At 41.4% G+C, this 12,851-nt stretch overlaps 1 protein-coding gene across 1 annotated transcript; it reads right to left on the reverse strand.

The window, feature by feature from the left end:
• Positions 1-5,727: 5,727 nt before the first annotated feature.
• On the reverse strand, positions 5,728-11,176 carry FOXA1 (forkhead box A1). The gene is made up of 2 exons (XM_038406114.2): positions 10,791-11,176; positions 5,728-8,272 (listed from the first exon to the last, which is right to left on the reverse strand). The coding sequence occupies exons 1-2, from the start codon at positions 10,863-10,865 to the stop codon at positions 7,010-7,012; spliced, it is 1,338 nt and encodes a 445-aa protein (XP_038262042.1). The 5' UTR covers positions 10,866-11,176; the 3' UTR covers positions 5,728-7,009.
• Positions 11,177-12,851: the final 1,675 nt, after the last annotated feature.

Below are 12,851 nucleotides of genomic sequence, written 5' to 3' on the forward strand. Positions count from 1 at the left end.
AAACACTCACTGCAGGGACATTTTAAATGTTCCTTTATAACGCCTCGAAGGGAACAGGGAGCCTATTTTATGCCCCAGCCTTCAGCTTAGGAGGGTGATTTCATTTCCAATAACGACTAATTCTGCTTTATTTTATCGATATGAAGTAGCTGATCCGGGACAGATTCCGCAAGCAGAAATGAGTTCAATTGAAGTCACCTGGAAACGTTCTCAGGAGGTCTCTGGGTATTACTGGCGCCTAGTTTAGAAGCCAGATATTTCAGCTCTTTCGCCGCAAATGATTCTCAGGGTCGTCAAATCTATCAAATGGGGCTAGTGGCATTAAAATGAGGAGGGAGGAAGGGAGGAATCGCCTTTAACTAATCACAGGTTTCAGAGTAGCAGCCGTGTTAGTCTGTATTCGCAAAAAGAAAAGGAGTACTTGTGGCACCTTAGAGACTAACAAATTTATTAGAGCATAATACTCTATTATTAGAGCATAATACTTTATTAGAGCATAATGCTCTAATAAATTTGTTAGTCTCTAAGGTGCCACAAGTACTCCTTTTCTTTTAACTAATCAGTTTCCCACCTGATGATAAATCACATCACTTCAGTGCAAAGGAGTTTTGCCTGAATTGGGCAGGGTTTGTTTCTGGCCATTCAATCTAGTTGCCTATGTTCCTGGAATATAGTCGGAGTGCGCTATAGTCGCGGAGCGTTCTATTCGGATTATAGTTGGTGTGGCGTAAGAGAGTTGCAATGGATCATTGCAAGGCAGCTGTTTTCCAGATACTGATGTTCTTGCATGTCCAGCTTGCTAGCGATCCTCTGCACCGCATCATGCTCTCAGGGCTCCAGCGGAGAGTACATAGTACAAGGCTGAGATTTGGGACGAGTAACTATTTAAAATGTATTCCGCCCGCTGGCGGGGGAGCGGGGGGAAGGGGACGACACTTTTTAAAAAATAATTCTCCATCTGCGAGAAGCTCTTTTGGAGGAATGCGAAGATTTGAGAATGATGAAACGCGTTCTCTTGACAAATTAAAAAATAATTGTACAGCGATCAACAATTGCACCGAGCTTTCTCTTAAATTGTTCAGTTTTGCAAAGCCCATTTGACAAGTGAAAATGACCCAGTCGTGCCATAATAAGAAAATTTTGTTTACATTATTTAAATTTCATTTCATAGTTTGGGGGAGAGCAGTATGAGGGGATTGAAGGTTCCCATTTTTATTAATTATTATTATTTTATTATTATTTTTACCTCAAACCCAGCTGGATTTTGTCAGGAGACTGCATGTGTTTTAAATCCTAAAGACTGAAAACAAAGGTGAGGGTTGGTAGTTTAAGCTGTCCAAAGTTCAAAGATGTGAAATCTCAATGAGTTTCTATTTGAGGCGAAGAGGAGAAACACAAACAGCACGGAATGTCTTGGGCCAGAAAGTTGCACTATATTGAGAATGAAATGTGAGGTTATTTGGACTAATCTGTCTTTAACTGTTACTCTGTCACAAAGAGTAGAATAATTAGTGGGGAATAACCAGCCGGAACAAAGGCTGTGTTTTTCCTTATCACCCTTCCTTTTTAACTCGTTTTTCAATCTTTTGCCTCCTGAAGATTGACCTTTAGCCCTTGAAAATTATAGACAATTGTTCATTCTATAGTAATTAGTTATTACACAGTATTTTCTGGGAAATTGAGACTCCCGTGCTTTGATTAAGGAGAAATTACCTGTCTTACAGCATCACCTGTAAATTTAGTCACCAAGTTAACTGATTTTTTTAAGTTATTGATCGGCAGCAAACATTCGATACCACAATTCGCCTTAGGAATGGAAAATCTAGCCTTAACTGCACACACCAATCAGCCTGTATACGCTATTGTCATGTAATGCTACTTTGTTTATTTGTATATGTTTCCATTGCATGTGTTTTTCTGGTGGAAACAAATTCATATTAAATATATATGTTACCACATGCAATGCATGCATATGAATCCTATATCCTCAGAAAACATCCCGCTCTCGGTATATAAGAGGGTAATTTTGGTTAAACATTAAGTCAAAATTAACAACCGAACGTGCACTAAAACGTGTCTTTTAACAAGTGTCTTTCCTCTCTTGCGTGTTTTTTAAAGAAACTGGTTTCCAAATTGAGTATTTTTTAAAAAATCTAGAACTAATATTGTTTCATAGCAAAAAGGAACAGTTATTATGTACACTGCTATTGCAGTCAAGTGTTTTACATATAATATTGCTGCAAAATCAACACCCATTCAATTGATTATTTTCAAGGCTAGTTATAGTTACAGCGGGGGTAGTTCACTTAGTTCAGGAGGCATTGGTTTGTATTGACTGATCATTGACCAATAATAAAAAAATCAACCCCTCCCCCAGTCATTTTAAAACCAGGCATGGGCATATGGTAAAGTGAGATGTGTTTTCTAGGATTTGACCATATTTATACTTTATTGATACAGTAACATTTAAGGCAAAAATAACAGAAAATTCTATTTCTCTCATGATTCCATATAGCGGTTTTAACTCATTTATTTCAATAGATACGCACCCTACAATGGTTTTGCTGTTACATATACCAATATTAACCTTATAGATCAAACAATACCGAAGGGATATTGTTATATTCCTTTCCTGATATCGGTGTGTCTTTCTTCCTGCCCATTCGTTGAGTGTCACGATTTCATTCCCCTTCAAAGAAAAATAAGGATTTCCCCGTTTTAAAAAGTGATGCAAATTTAGGGCTTGATTCTGATCTCGCTGCAGTTACTAGTACAGCTCCAGTTGTCTTCCGTGGGAGCAGGATTGGGCCCAAATTGCTTTATGGAGGAAAAAAATCCGAATTTCCTTTTAGACCTTTGACAATCTGGGCGTGTGTGTTTCTTCCCATTGCTTATAAAACTTGCCAAAGGTACGATTTACCTAGCGTTTTAAAATGATAAAATGAAAAAGGTACTGACACTAATCCCAGCCCGTATTCCCTGCGAACTCAAAAATTCCCATTCAAGGAAACCGTGATTGATTTCCAGATTTGGATCTTTCAAACCATCTAAAATCTACTTAGACCGTTTAAGATGTCCCCTAATATACTGAATTACTCCCTATTTGCATTTAATTAGGTTAAAGGAACCTGATGGTTGCCAATAGTTTTAGCTTTCTAGCATGTGGTTGATTAAAGATAATTGCATTTTTAAAAGGCAGAAATTCCCAGATAAACTGGAATACAGTAATGTCCGGAAGTCACAGCGCGACTAATCCTGAATTCACCCATTTCCTTGGCGTCCTATAAGGCAACAGGGCTAAAACACCAGGCGTTGAAATGTAGTAAAATCATACTCTGTGTAATGAATTTGATCGTGGCAGAAGGATAGAATTGGCTGAAAATAAAAGCATGAAAGTGATGCATTTGCACACCTTCCCATGCAGTCCTGTCTCGAATTTATTTTTCTGCTGTTACTGAAGGCTTCTCGAGCAGAGGTGTAAAGAGGAGAAGAAGCAGGAACAACAGAACTTGATAGATGAGCATGGGGCAGAAAATACACGACTTTCCTTCCTTTTGGTGACTCTGTCTTGAACTAAGCACAGAAGCTGTATTCGCTATATTTTTAAAAATATACTTTTTTCCATGCTGGCAATTAATAATTTCCCCTCTACTCCATGTATATGGTTTCCCCCATCGTAGTCACTGTTGCTCTATTACAGAAAACAGAGATTCTAGCGTTTATCATATTTAATGCATATCCTGGAAATATATATTATTTATAGTATAGACTGAACTAACTATAGCTAGATACCTAGATAGCCAGATAGATCATTTTGAACCAGAATGGTCTGGTTAATCATTTTACATTTCTTCCAGGTCAATTACATTCTGGCTGTATTCCACAGCTAAGGTCTGAATCCTAATATTTAACCGCTGTGGGTCAATTTATATTTTCGGTTCAAAGCCCCAAAGCACTACATCCATGTTTTTATTTTGAAGTAGAGTGTTATCTTATAGCACTGTTCTATGGAAGACTAGGTACCTTCTACTTACAATGGGCTTGACTGTGTAGTAATTGCTGGGGTAAAAACTCCCTTTGACAGAGTGAGGTAGGGCGGTAGACTAGGGCTCATCTGGCCTGACTTCCAGTGGTGCTGAGCCGCCTGCAGCTCCAGGCGGCACAGACAGTCTTATGCATAGGGGCTGCAAAGTAATGGCATCTAGATACACGGCTAAACAGCTCATGTTGCTGACCAGGCCGAGATTTGCATTTCCAAGTGTTCTAGAATACATGATATATCATTTGGAAAACTCATTTTCTAAATCTATATTCGATCAAATATAAGTATGTAGCAAAAGGTGGAATTTATTTCACTCTGTGTATCTGTGTCCTTAAATCCCCGTCAGAGTAGTGGCTTCATTCAGTGAATGATCAAACTATTTTTTAAAAGCCCAGAGCTTCTTGCCTTTTATATATTTTCCTTTCCTTCCTGGCTGGGCCGCAGGGTTTGAAGAATTGGTTTTGCTATGGGATTTCTGTGCTTTCTCTCCCCCTCCCTCCCGCCCCCCCAGCCAATTTAGTTTGTCTCCACTTTCCCCGACCAGTCAGGGGGCAATTATGTGATAATTAAGAGAATTACACAGTTCTTTATCTCGTGTTCTTGTATGAAGTAAGCTGATCAAAGTAAAATCTGTTCAAGTTCATACCCCTGGCGATGATGCAGTTTACAAGCAAGTGTTGCTTGCTGGGGATCAGCGTTTGCCAGAGCTGTTGTTGTTGTTGTTGTTGATGTCAATCTGAGCAAAATCCACAAAGAAGTAGGTGGATTGGAAAGTGAGCCTAGGATCTGAGGAGATTAATGATTTTTGTGATTTAGAGCAGCATTTTGGTGTGAAGTTGTATTTAAGAGATTTTCTTCAAATGTAACAATGACCAACAGCTTAACTCCTGGAACCTGCGTCTTTAGAAGAATAGGTACAAAATGTGTTTATACAAAACCACACTGCTATGTTGCATCCTATACTGCAAATAGTTCTGCTGCATTTCAGTACAGAGAGGAAAATGCACACTGGCATACATAACAATATCAGCTATAACAAATTAATATTAGGAACAGCGGTAAGAAGGACAAGCACATTTTGTTAAATTAGTTATCCACAGCTGGACTCGGAAACAGCTGCATAATTTGCAATAAATACAGATTAAATATACAGTATGGAGCACCTAATGGCATTTAAAATAAAAGCACACTCTGTTGTGGATTTTTACCGTTTAAATATTGTGTAACATGTTAGTTTTACTTTCCTAGTAAACGGTACACACACTGAGATATACTTTCAGTTTCTTTCCCGCCCTAAAATGACAAAAGATTCACAGCACCGGTTAAAATAATTTCTGTAGTCTTAAAACTCTAAAGAAAAAGGATATTATACTTTCATCTAACTGCATATTTTTCCATAGCGAGTGAATTTTAAATTTGAGGTGGATGTTTATGCATGAATATATTTACTATATACACAGAGCTTGTGTGGTCTATCTATCTATCTATCTATCTATCTATCGAATAAAGCAGATATCACTTTCTTTATTAACGCCAGTATCCCCATTCTGGTTCACAGTGTTAAGAGTTCTTCAACATTTAATAAGTCTTTATTATGCCTTCATATCCACCCTCTTTTTTTATATTTTATGTAAGTCTATTCTATCCTTCACACATGTGTAATTGAAAGAAAATAGCAGAAATCATTCATTGTTAACATTTGATTTATTTAAAGTCCTTAACTGCAAATGATCAAAAACATACGTCACGGCTTAAATTCTCAGTTATCATTTTAAATCAAAATATTTTTCAATTACAATCACATTTATAAAATTAACATTTTTTTAAAAAATTCATGTGTAATTTCTTGCTGTTATTTAAAGCAATTTCAGCTGTAAAGAAAGAAAATATAAACCATGCAATAAATTAAGAACATTGAGAAAGCGAACAGGAATAATAATAAGACCCGTCTGTCTATGCTAACACCGTGTAAAACTGTGGAAAGTGCATTAACACTGGATGAAACAAGCTAACAATGGCAATAATTAAACGGCCATAAAAAATTGTGGATAAGTCATTCTGAAACAGATGGAAGGAGAGAGAGCGCTCTCTCTTTCTTTGCGTTGGGTTAATATTCAATATTTTCTGGGGGGAAAATAACGTTGTTATACATATATAGGTCTAGTTTGTACACAATGAAGAGACTCAAATGAAATAATCATGTCATCCACATGTTGAAGAGAGTTGCTGATGAATGAGAATCTTCAGTAACAGCTTGGAAGGAAAAAAAAATCCAACTGATTGTGACCTCTGTAACTTGATATTAAATCCCAAGACAGGTAACGCTTGGAAATATCTGGCCCAAATTCTGCGCTCCAAACCTCCCACTGACATCAGTGAGAGTGCAGGATCCGGCCCATAGCATCTGTGTTGATGCCTGTTCTACTAACCGAAGAGTATTTTGCAAGTATCAAAAGGATAATCGGAGAAAGTAAATGGTTTTCTTGTTGCTTAGAGATTAGTGTTTTGCTACTTCACAGCAGTATTGTCCTTCAAACTTTTTTTTAATTAAAAAAAGAACCTTATATGTCTACTTGCTTGCTTCTTCATCTCCGTATTGTTAAAAGTATTGCCACATACCTGTAAACTCGCATGAGATTATAGAGCACAGAAGGGGGGAGTAGGTGGGGATGGAAAGCACAAACAAATAAGTTTACAAGCTTAACAACCTCTTCTCTCTCTCTCTCTCTCTCGTTAATAACACCCTGCAAAGGCGACAGCGATCTTTGGAGGGGCGGGGAGTATGCACAATGGGGGTTCGCTCCACTTCGCAGGAGGGCCTGTTTTATAACAACATACACAAGGCGTTTGAACACAATAATAAAGTAACAGTCCTTTCGCACAGAGCGTGCGGAAACGTGACAGTTTTGTTACAGGGCTAGAGACAGGGAGAATCAGACTCGCCATGCGGGAGGTGACGGGGCAGAGCTAAGACGTGTTTAGCACAGGTCTGGAATACACACCTTGATAGTAGGAAGGCTCCAGTGCCGAGGGCTCAATACTACTCCTACCGGCCATGGAGGCGCTGCTCAGGGGCAGCCCGCCTGGGATGCCCGCCCCGTAAGAAGAATATTGCAGAGCCTGCTCGTAGGCTTTAAAGTCCAGCTTGTGCTGCTGTTCCGAGGAGGACATGAGGTTGTTGATAGAAAAGGGGTGGTTGAAGGAATAATGGGGATCGCCCTTCAGGTGGAGCTGGGACTCGTGGGCTAGGGAGTGCGGCGGGTGGGGGACAGGCGCCAAGGCTGGGACCGAGCTGATGGTCGAGGACGCCGCGGAAGCCGAGGTCTTCAGCTCAGTGCTTGATCCATTGTGGTCCAGAGACGGGGGGCTGGTGGGAGGGTTGGGGTTGGAGACGGAGGTTGCGCTTTCCAGCTGGGCGGGTTTACTGTGACCTCTGTGTAACGGGGAATTGGAGCTGGAATTGGAGGCGCCGGAGTGCTCTTTCCTGCCCTCCTGACTGGCTTTGCCGTTCGCCTGCTTTTCGCACTTGAAGCGCTTCTGCCGGCGAAGGTAGCAGCCGTTTTCAAACATGTTGCCGGAGTCGGGGTGCAGGGTCCAGTAGGATCCTTTGCCGGGCTTGTCGGGCGACCGGGCCACTTTGACGAAGCAGTCGTTGAAGGAGAGGGAATGGCGGATGGAGTTCTGCCACCGCTGCTGGTTCTGCCGGTAGTAGGGGAACAGATCCATGATCCACTGGTAGATTTCGCTCAGCGTCAGCATCTTGCTGGGAGCCTGCTGGATAGCCATTGTAATCAGAGATATGTAGGAATAGGGGGGCTTGGCGTGGGGGTAGCTTCGCTTAAAGGTCTTGGTGTCTCTGGTCCTGGTGAGGTTGGACTGCGCGTACGCCATGGGACTCATGCATGGGTTCATGCTGGCGTAAGGGCTCAGGCCGTTCATGGAAGCTTGCTGAGCTGACATGGCATTCACACTGGTCGGGGTAAGCGCTGTCCCCATGGCCGTCACCCCGGCCGTCATGCTGTTCATGGCGCCCGTGGGGCCAGCAGACATGCCGGCCATGGTGCCCGGGCTCAGGCCTGCCCCAAGCCCTGTGTTAGCGTAGGACATGTTAAAGGAGCTGGATGTCATGTTGCCACTGGTAGTCATAGTGTTCATGGTCATGTAGGTGTTCATGGTGTTCATGGATCCCAGTCCCGAGTTCATGTTGCTGACGGGAACAGAGGAATAGGCCTGCAGCGGGGACACAAGATTAAGAGCGGCGGTTAGCAGAAGAGAAAGCGGGACACTTTAGGAAAGCGACCCCTTCTCTCCCCCCCCCCCAAGAGTTCATTACACAAGAGGCCGGGGCAATGTCTCCCTGCCTTACACAAAGCAAGAACGCCGCCGAACCCCGGGAAAGTTACCACGGCACTTCTGGAGGCGATCTGACTGCCCGGGGCAAGACAAGACACTCCGGCTTCATTGAAACAGATTTGCTCCTATACCTCCACCCTATTTACATATACAATGTAAAAATATATCAAAACGTGTATTAGCTGACGTGTCTTACAAACGGCCAGCCAACGTGAATGCCTTTTTGCCTTTAATATTTTGTCACTTCATTACCGTCCTACTGAAACGACGCTATCTTGAATTGCAGCTGTTTTGTGCACAAGGTAGTGGGATGAGAAGACTAAATATTTTTACTCAGTGCTTATTTGGAAAAAGCGCCTGTATTTGTATCCCCAACGGCTGATGCAGTACACAGTTACATTACAAAGTTACGCTAAAGTACAATCTCACCTTTTCATACCAAAGCCATACTTTCAAATAAGGGCAAAACAATTGGCTAAAACAGGATAGATTTTACTCTTAGAATTACTAATGTTTTGATTAGTTAATAAAAACTAATACAACTAATAAAAATGAACAAACTTGTGCATTGTCAGATTACATTGTAGACAAGGCGGAATTAAATTGCCTAGGTTTTGCTACAAAAGAATCATCAGACATATGGCTGCCCTGTACTTGAATTTTTTGTTAAACAAGCTAATAATATACCATTACAAGAAATTCAGCAGTTCCTGCTCAGACCGTATTATTTTACTTATACATTTCTGAAAGACAACGCATGTACCGTTATTTGTTTTATATCTAATGTGTCACATTATTTAACATTAAAAACAATTCCCAAAGTATAAATTCTCTGAATTCTATATTGTGTTTCTTTATGATTTTCTATAATCTTCTAATGTGCAATATAATTACGACTTGACACATTTCAGAACTATTATAAAAATCTATCACCAAAATTAGTAGAGGTATATAAACCGGTACTAAATCTAATTTAATAGAAATGGGATCAAGGCCTTTTTCGTTCATTTACAATTAAGAGTGAACAAATGCAACTCTTGTTAAGTAAAAGCTATGTTTAATTATTTTGTTGGTGTACTGTAGTATTTGCAGCTACTTATTATAAGCAGCCATGCCTTTTTCTCTAAAAATCTGATTTTAATTTAAATTGAGGTAATTATTTCACAGAACAGTTTAAAACAGGAATGCGTTTCCCTTATAAAAATATGTACAGTGAGTTTATTATAGGAACAAATAAGGATAAGCTATTGTCAGCTAACATAGTAAAAGGGAGGCTTCCAGGACTTTATGGTAGTGAATATTAAATACAGAAAAGCTAAGTATTTAATATGACGTATTTTCTCCGTCAACATTAAAAATCAGTGCATGGGAACACATATACACTCAAAAATGGGTGTGCAAATATTTAGCATATATCCCGCATTTTAGCCCTACACATTTACAATTCGACTGTGAAGTGTCTCCTTTTTATGTACTAATCTGTGCATGACTTTAGATATTCTCTAATGCTAACTGTGTTGTTTTTCACAAACATGCCAGTGTGAAAGCTACACGGCCACATCCACAATTGTGCAAACAGCAATCGCTGATGTGTTTTAATCCATATTCCAAGGGGAGGTAATTCACTCCATAATGGTGTTTTATTTGCCCTCTATCATTGTTCATTTGTTTATGTTTGATCTTTTCTTTCTGTTCCTTCTGAGCATATTGTAAAAATAAGAACAACACGGAAATGCAAAGGGTATGGAGAAAGAGACAGGTTCCCCGGTGCCAGCCTGATCCGACTCTCAGCAGCGCCACCCTCCGGTTCCAGGCAGAAGCGCACCCACGTTTCAAAAATCTTGTTGCAAAGTACAAACGACTGATTATTTTGCCCAGTAAACCACCAGAATTAACAGGTGAGGCCGTTGAAAACTGTGGGTCGAGAAGGCCTTAAAAGTCAAGCTCGTCCACGGCGACGGAAGGCGCTAGTGTTTTTAGAGGGTTTTTGCAACTCGTGGCCCTCACACTGCACCATCTGGAGAGCCCAGGGCTGGGGGCGCCCAGAGCTCGGGCACAGTCCTGTGCACCGAGCCAAGAGTTTACGGGGGGCTTTTGTGTGTGCAAAAGTACAAATGACGCCTCTTAAACGAGCTCCTAACCCCCTCCGCACCCCCACTCACTCCAAGCATACGCAGCAGCCCCATTATCATGGGGCTATTGGAAAGCGTGGCGGTTTCTTTATTGCTTGGCCGGCTTCAGTGTTGGAAAAGGCACGTTTGCACTGGCAGGATCTAGAGTGCAAACCGCTTCCCCATTTTGTTACACGCACACCCAGCCTCCCCCCCCGCTCCCCCCCCCGCCCGCTACAGCGGCTCAGGGGCAGCAAACAAGGGAGCTCTTATGATTCACTCACCTCCTGATTGTCGGTGTAGTAGCTGCTCCAGTCGCTAGTTTCATGCCCTTCCATTTTTACAGCACCTAACATCATGGAGCCAACCTGCCCGGTGTAACCATCCAGCCTTTTTGCAAGAGACAGGCAGCAGGAAAGGGAGCGTGACACAGCCCCAGTCTAGCAAGAAGCCAACTCGCGGGGTGCGGGGGAGGAAGGGGGTTGAGATCTGGTCTATAACAAGCCAAAAAGGAGGCAGGGAGCGGTGTGGGGCGAGACACTTGAGAAAGTGAGGAAGTGCCGGCTGGGATGTGAGTGGAGTTGAGCTGATGTGGATCTTACGTCGCAGAAGTGCCCACCTCCTCCTCCTCCTCTCCCCATTTGTCCGCCGCACAAAGACGTTCGCACCTACAAAGCCGGAGATGCACCTGCAAACAAGGCAGTTCCACTCGCTTGCAACTCCCCCGGGGCGTCACTTTATTTGCAAAGCAGTGTAATTGGTTTAAGCTACGGGGAATGAAGGAGAGACCGAGGTGGGAGGAGGGATGGGGGGGGGAAGAGTAGGAAAGGAAAATACCCTCCTTTCAAATGGCCAGTAGAAATGCTAGCAGGGATCGTTGGAAATTACACGAAGTAGATAAGGAAGGGCAGCCCCCGCTGTTTGAATAGAATACAAAAGGCCACCCAGCCTCCAAACCCGGAGATTAGCGGGCTGTGTTTACTAAAGTACAGTAGATGCTCCTTTAATTTGTCGACCGGCATATATTTCAAAGTACTGACTGAGCACTGCAGCCAACATACACCCAAGAAATGAGAGCTAGTCTTATGATCACATCACACAATACTTCTCCCCCTCCACCCCCCGACTCACCAAGGCAAATAACTTTGGTGCTTCCAATTTCAATCAAGGTTCTCGAACATATGTTTCCAACATTCTATTGACACGTTCATCGGCTAAATCCAGTCCAGTCCTTCATACAAGGCTTCTATTTCTGTATATTTTATTATTCTCTTTTGCCGTGTCACACATTTAGAAACCATACCATGTGAGTCACAGCGGTGAGACATGACGCTAAGCCACCCAATAAACACGAACACCAGCTTGAATGCGGATCCACTGATATTAACCTATATTTGACAAACATCAGGTGAGTCACTGAAACCATTTTATATCTTTGTTATAGAAAGCATTCAACCTAGAAGCTTGCTTGGAAATAGTCACCCAAGAATAGTGATAATAATGAGTAGCAGATGCCTGATTAGTCACTTAAATTGTGCATTATTCTGACTTCTCGCAAGAAACGCGGGTGCCTGCCTGACAGTGGTTACTTACTTGGCTAAAAGGTGAAAAAGCACGTGAGCGATCCACCCAGCCTTTGTAGGGGGGTGAACTGGGTGAACTAAGATATCAATTTCTAGCTTTTGTGATTCTCTGATCTGATGTCAAGATCACAGATTCTTCTTGGGTTTCTTAGCAACATCCTTTATGTTTGTCCCGATGACAGAACTTGTATTACTTCGTTGTAAAAAAGCTTTCGGGGAAAGGCAGGGGGCCGGGAACAAACCACCTTGCAATTTCCTGAGCGTTTGAAAATCGATTAATACGAATCATAGCAAACTGATTAAAAATACACAAATGATCTGGATTTCTTTACCAGTTGTTTATCAGATGGGACATATACAACGGCTTTTGGTTGCTTCCACATTTAACTGTCCTTGTTTTTTTTTATTTTTTTACTACTGTGCTAAATTCTCGTGCCTCACACCTTAAAGAACTTTCTTATTGAAGTACCTAAAAATAAATTAACATTCTAATATATAGACTCATATATAATATCTCTGCTTTGAAGAAATATGTTTTAATTTGTCTAAGAAACGCGTTATCCCTTTCTTTGTTATTTTCTTTCCCTTTTCTTTAAATCTGGCAACAGAATTAAGTTAAATCCTCGAAACAAACAAAACGCTGAAATCAGCAGGCGAGAACAAGGGATAAAAATGTGGCGTTAAAGAAATAAAAAGATAAAAGCATTGGATTACAATCCACTTTTTAAAATGGTCACACTGTAAATAAAAGATTTAGGCTGA

Source organism: Dermochelys coriacea, chromosome 6 (assembly GCF_009764565.3).
Source record: "Dermochelys coriacea isolate rDerCor1 chromosome 6, rDerCor1.pri.v4, whole genome shotgun sequence".
In the NCBI taxonomy this organism is placed as follows: domain Eukaryota; kingdom Metazoa; phylum Chordata; order Testudines; family Dermochelyidae; genus Dermochelys; species Dermochelys coriacea.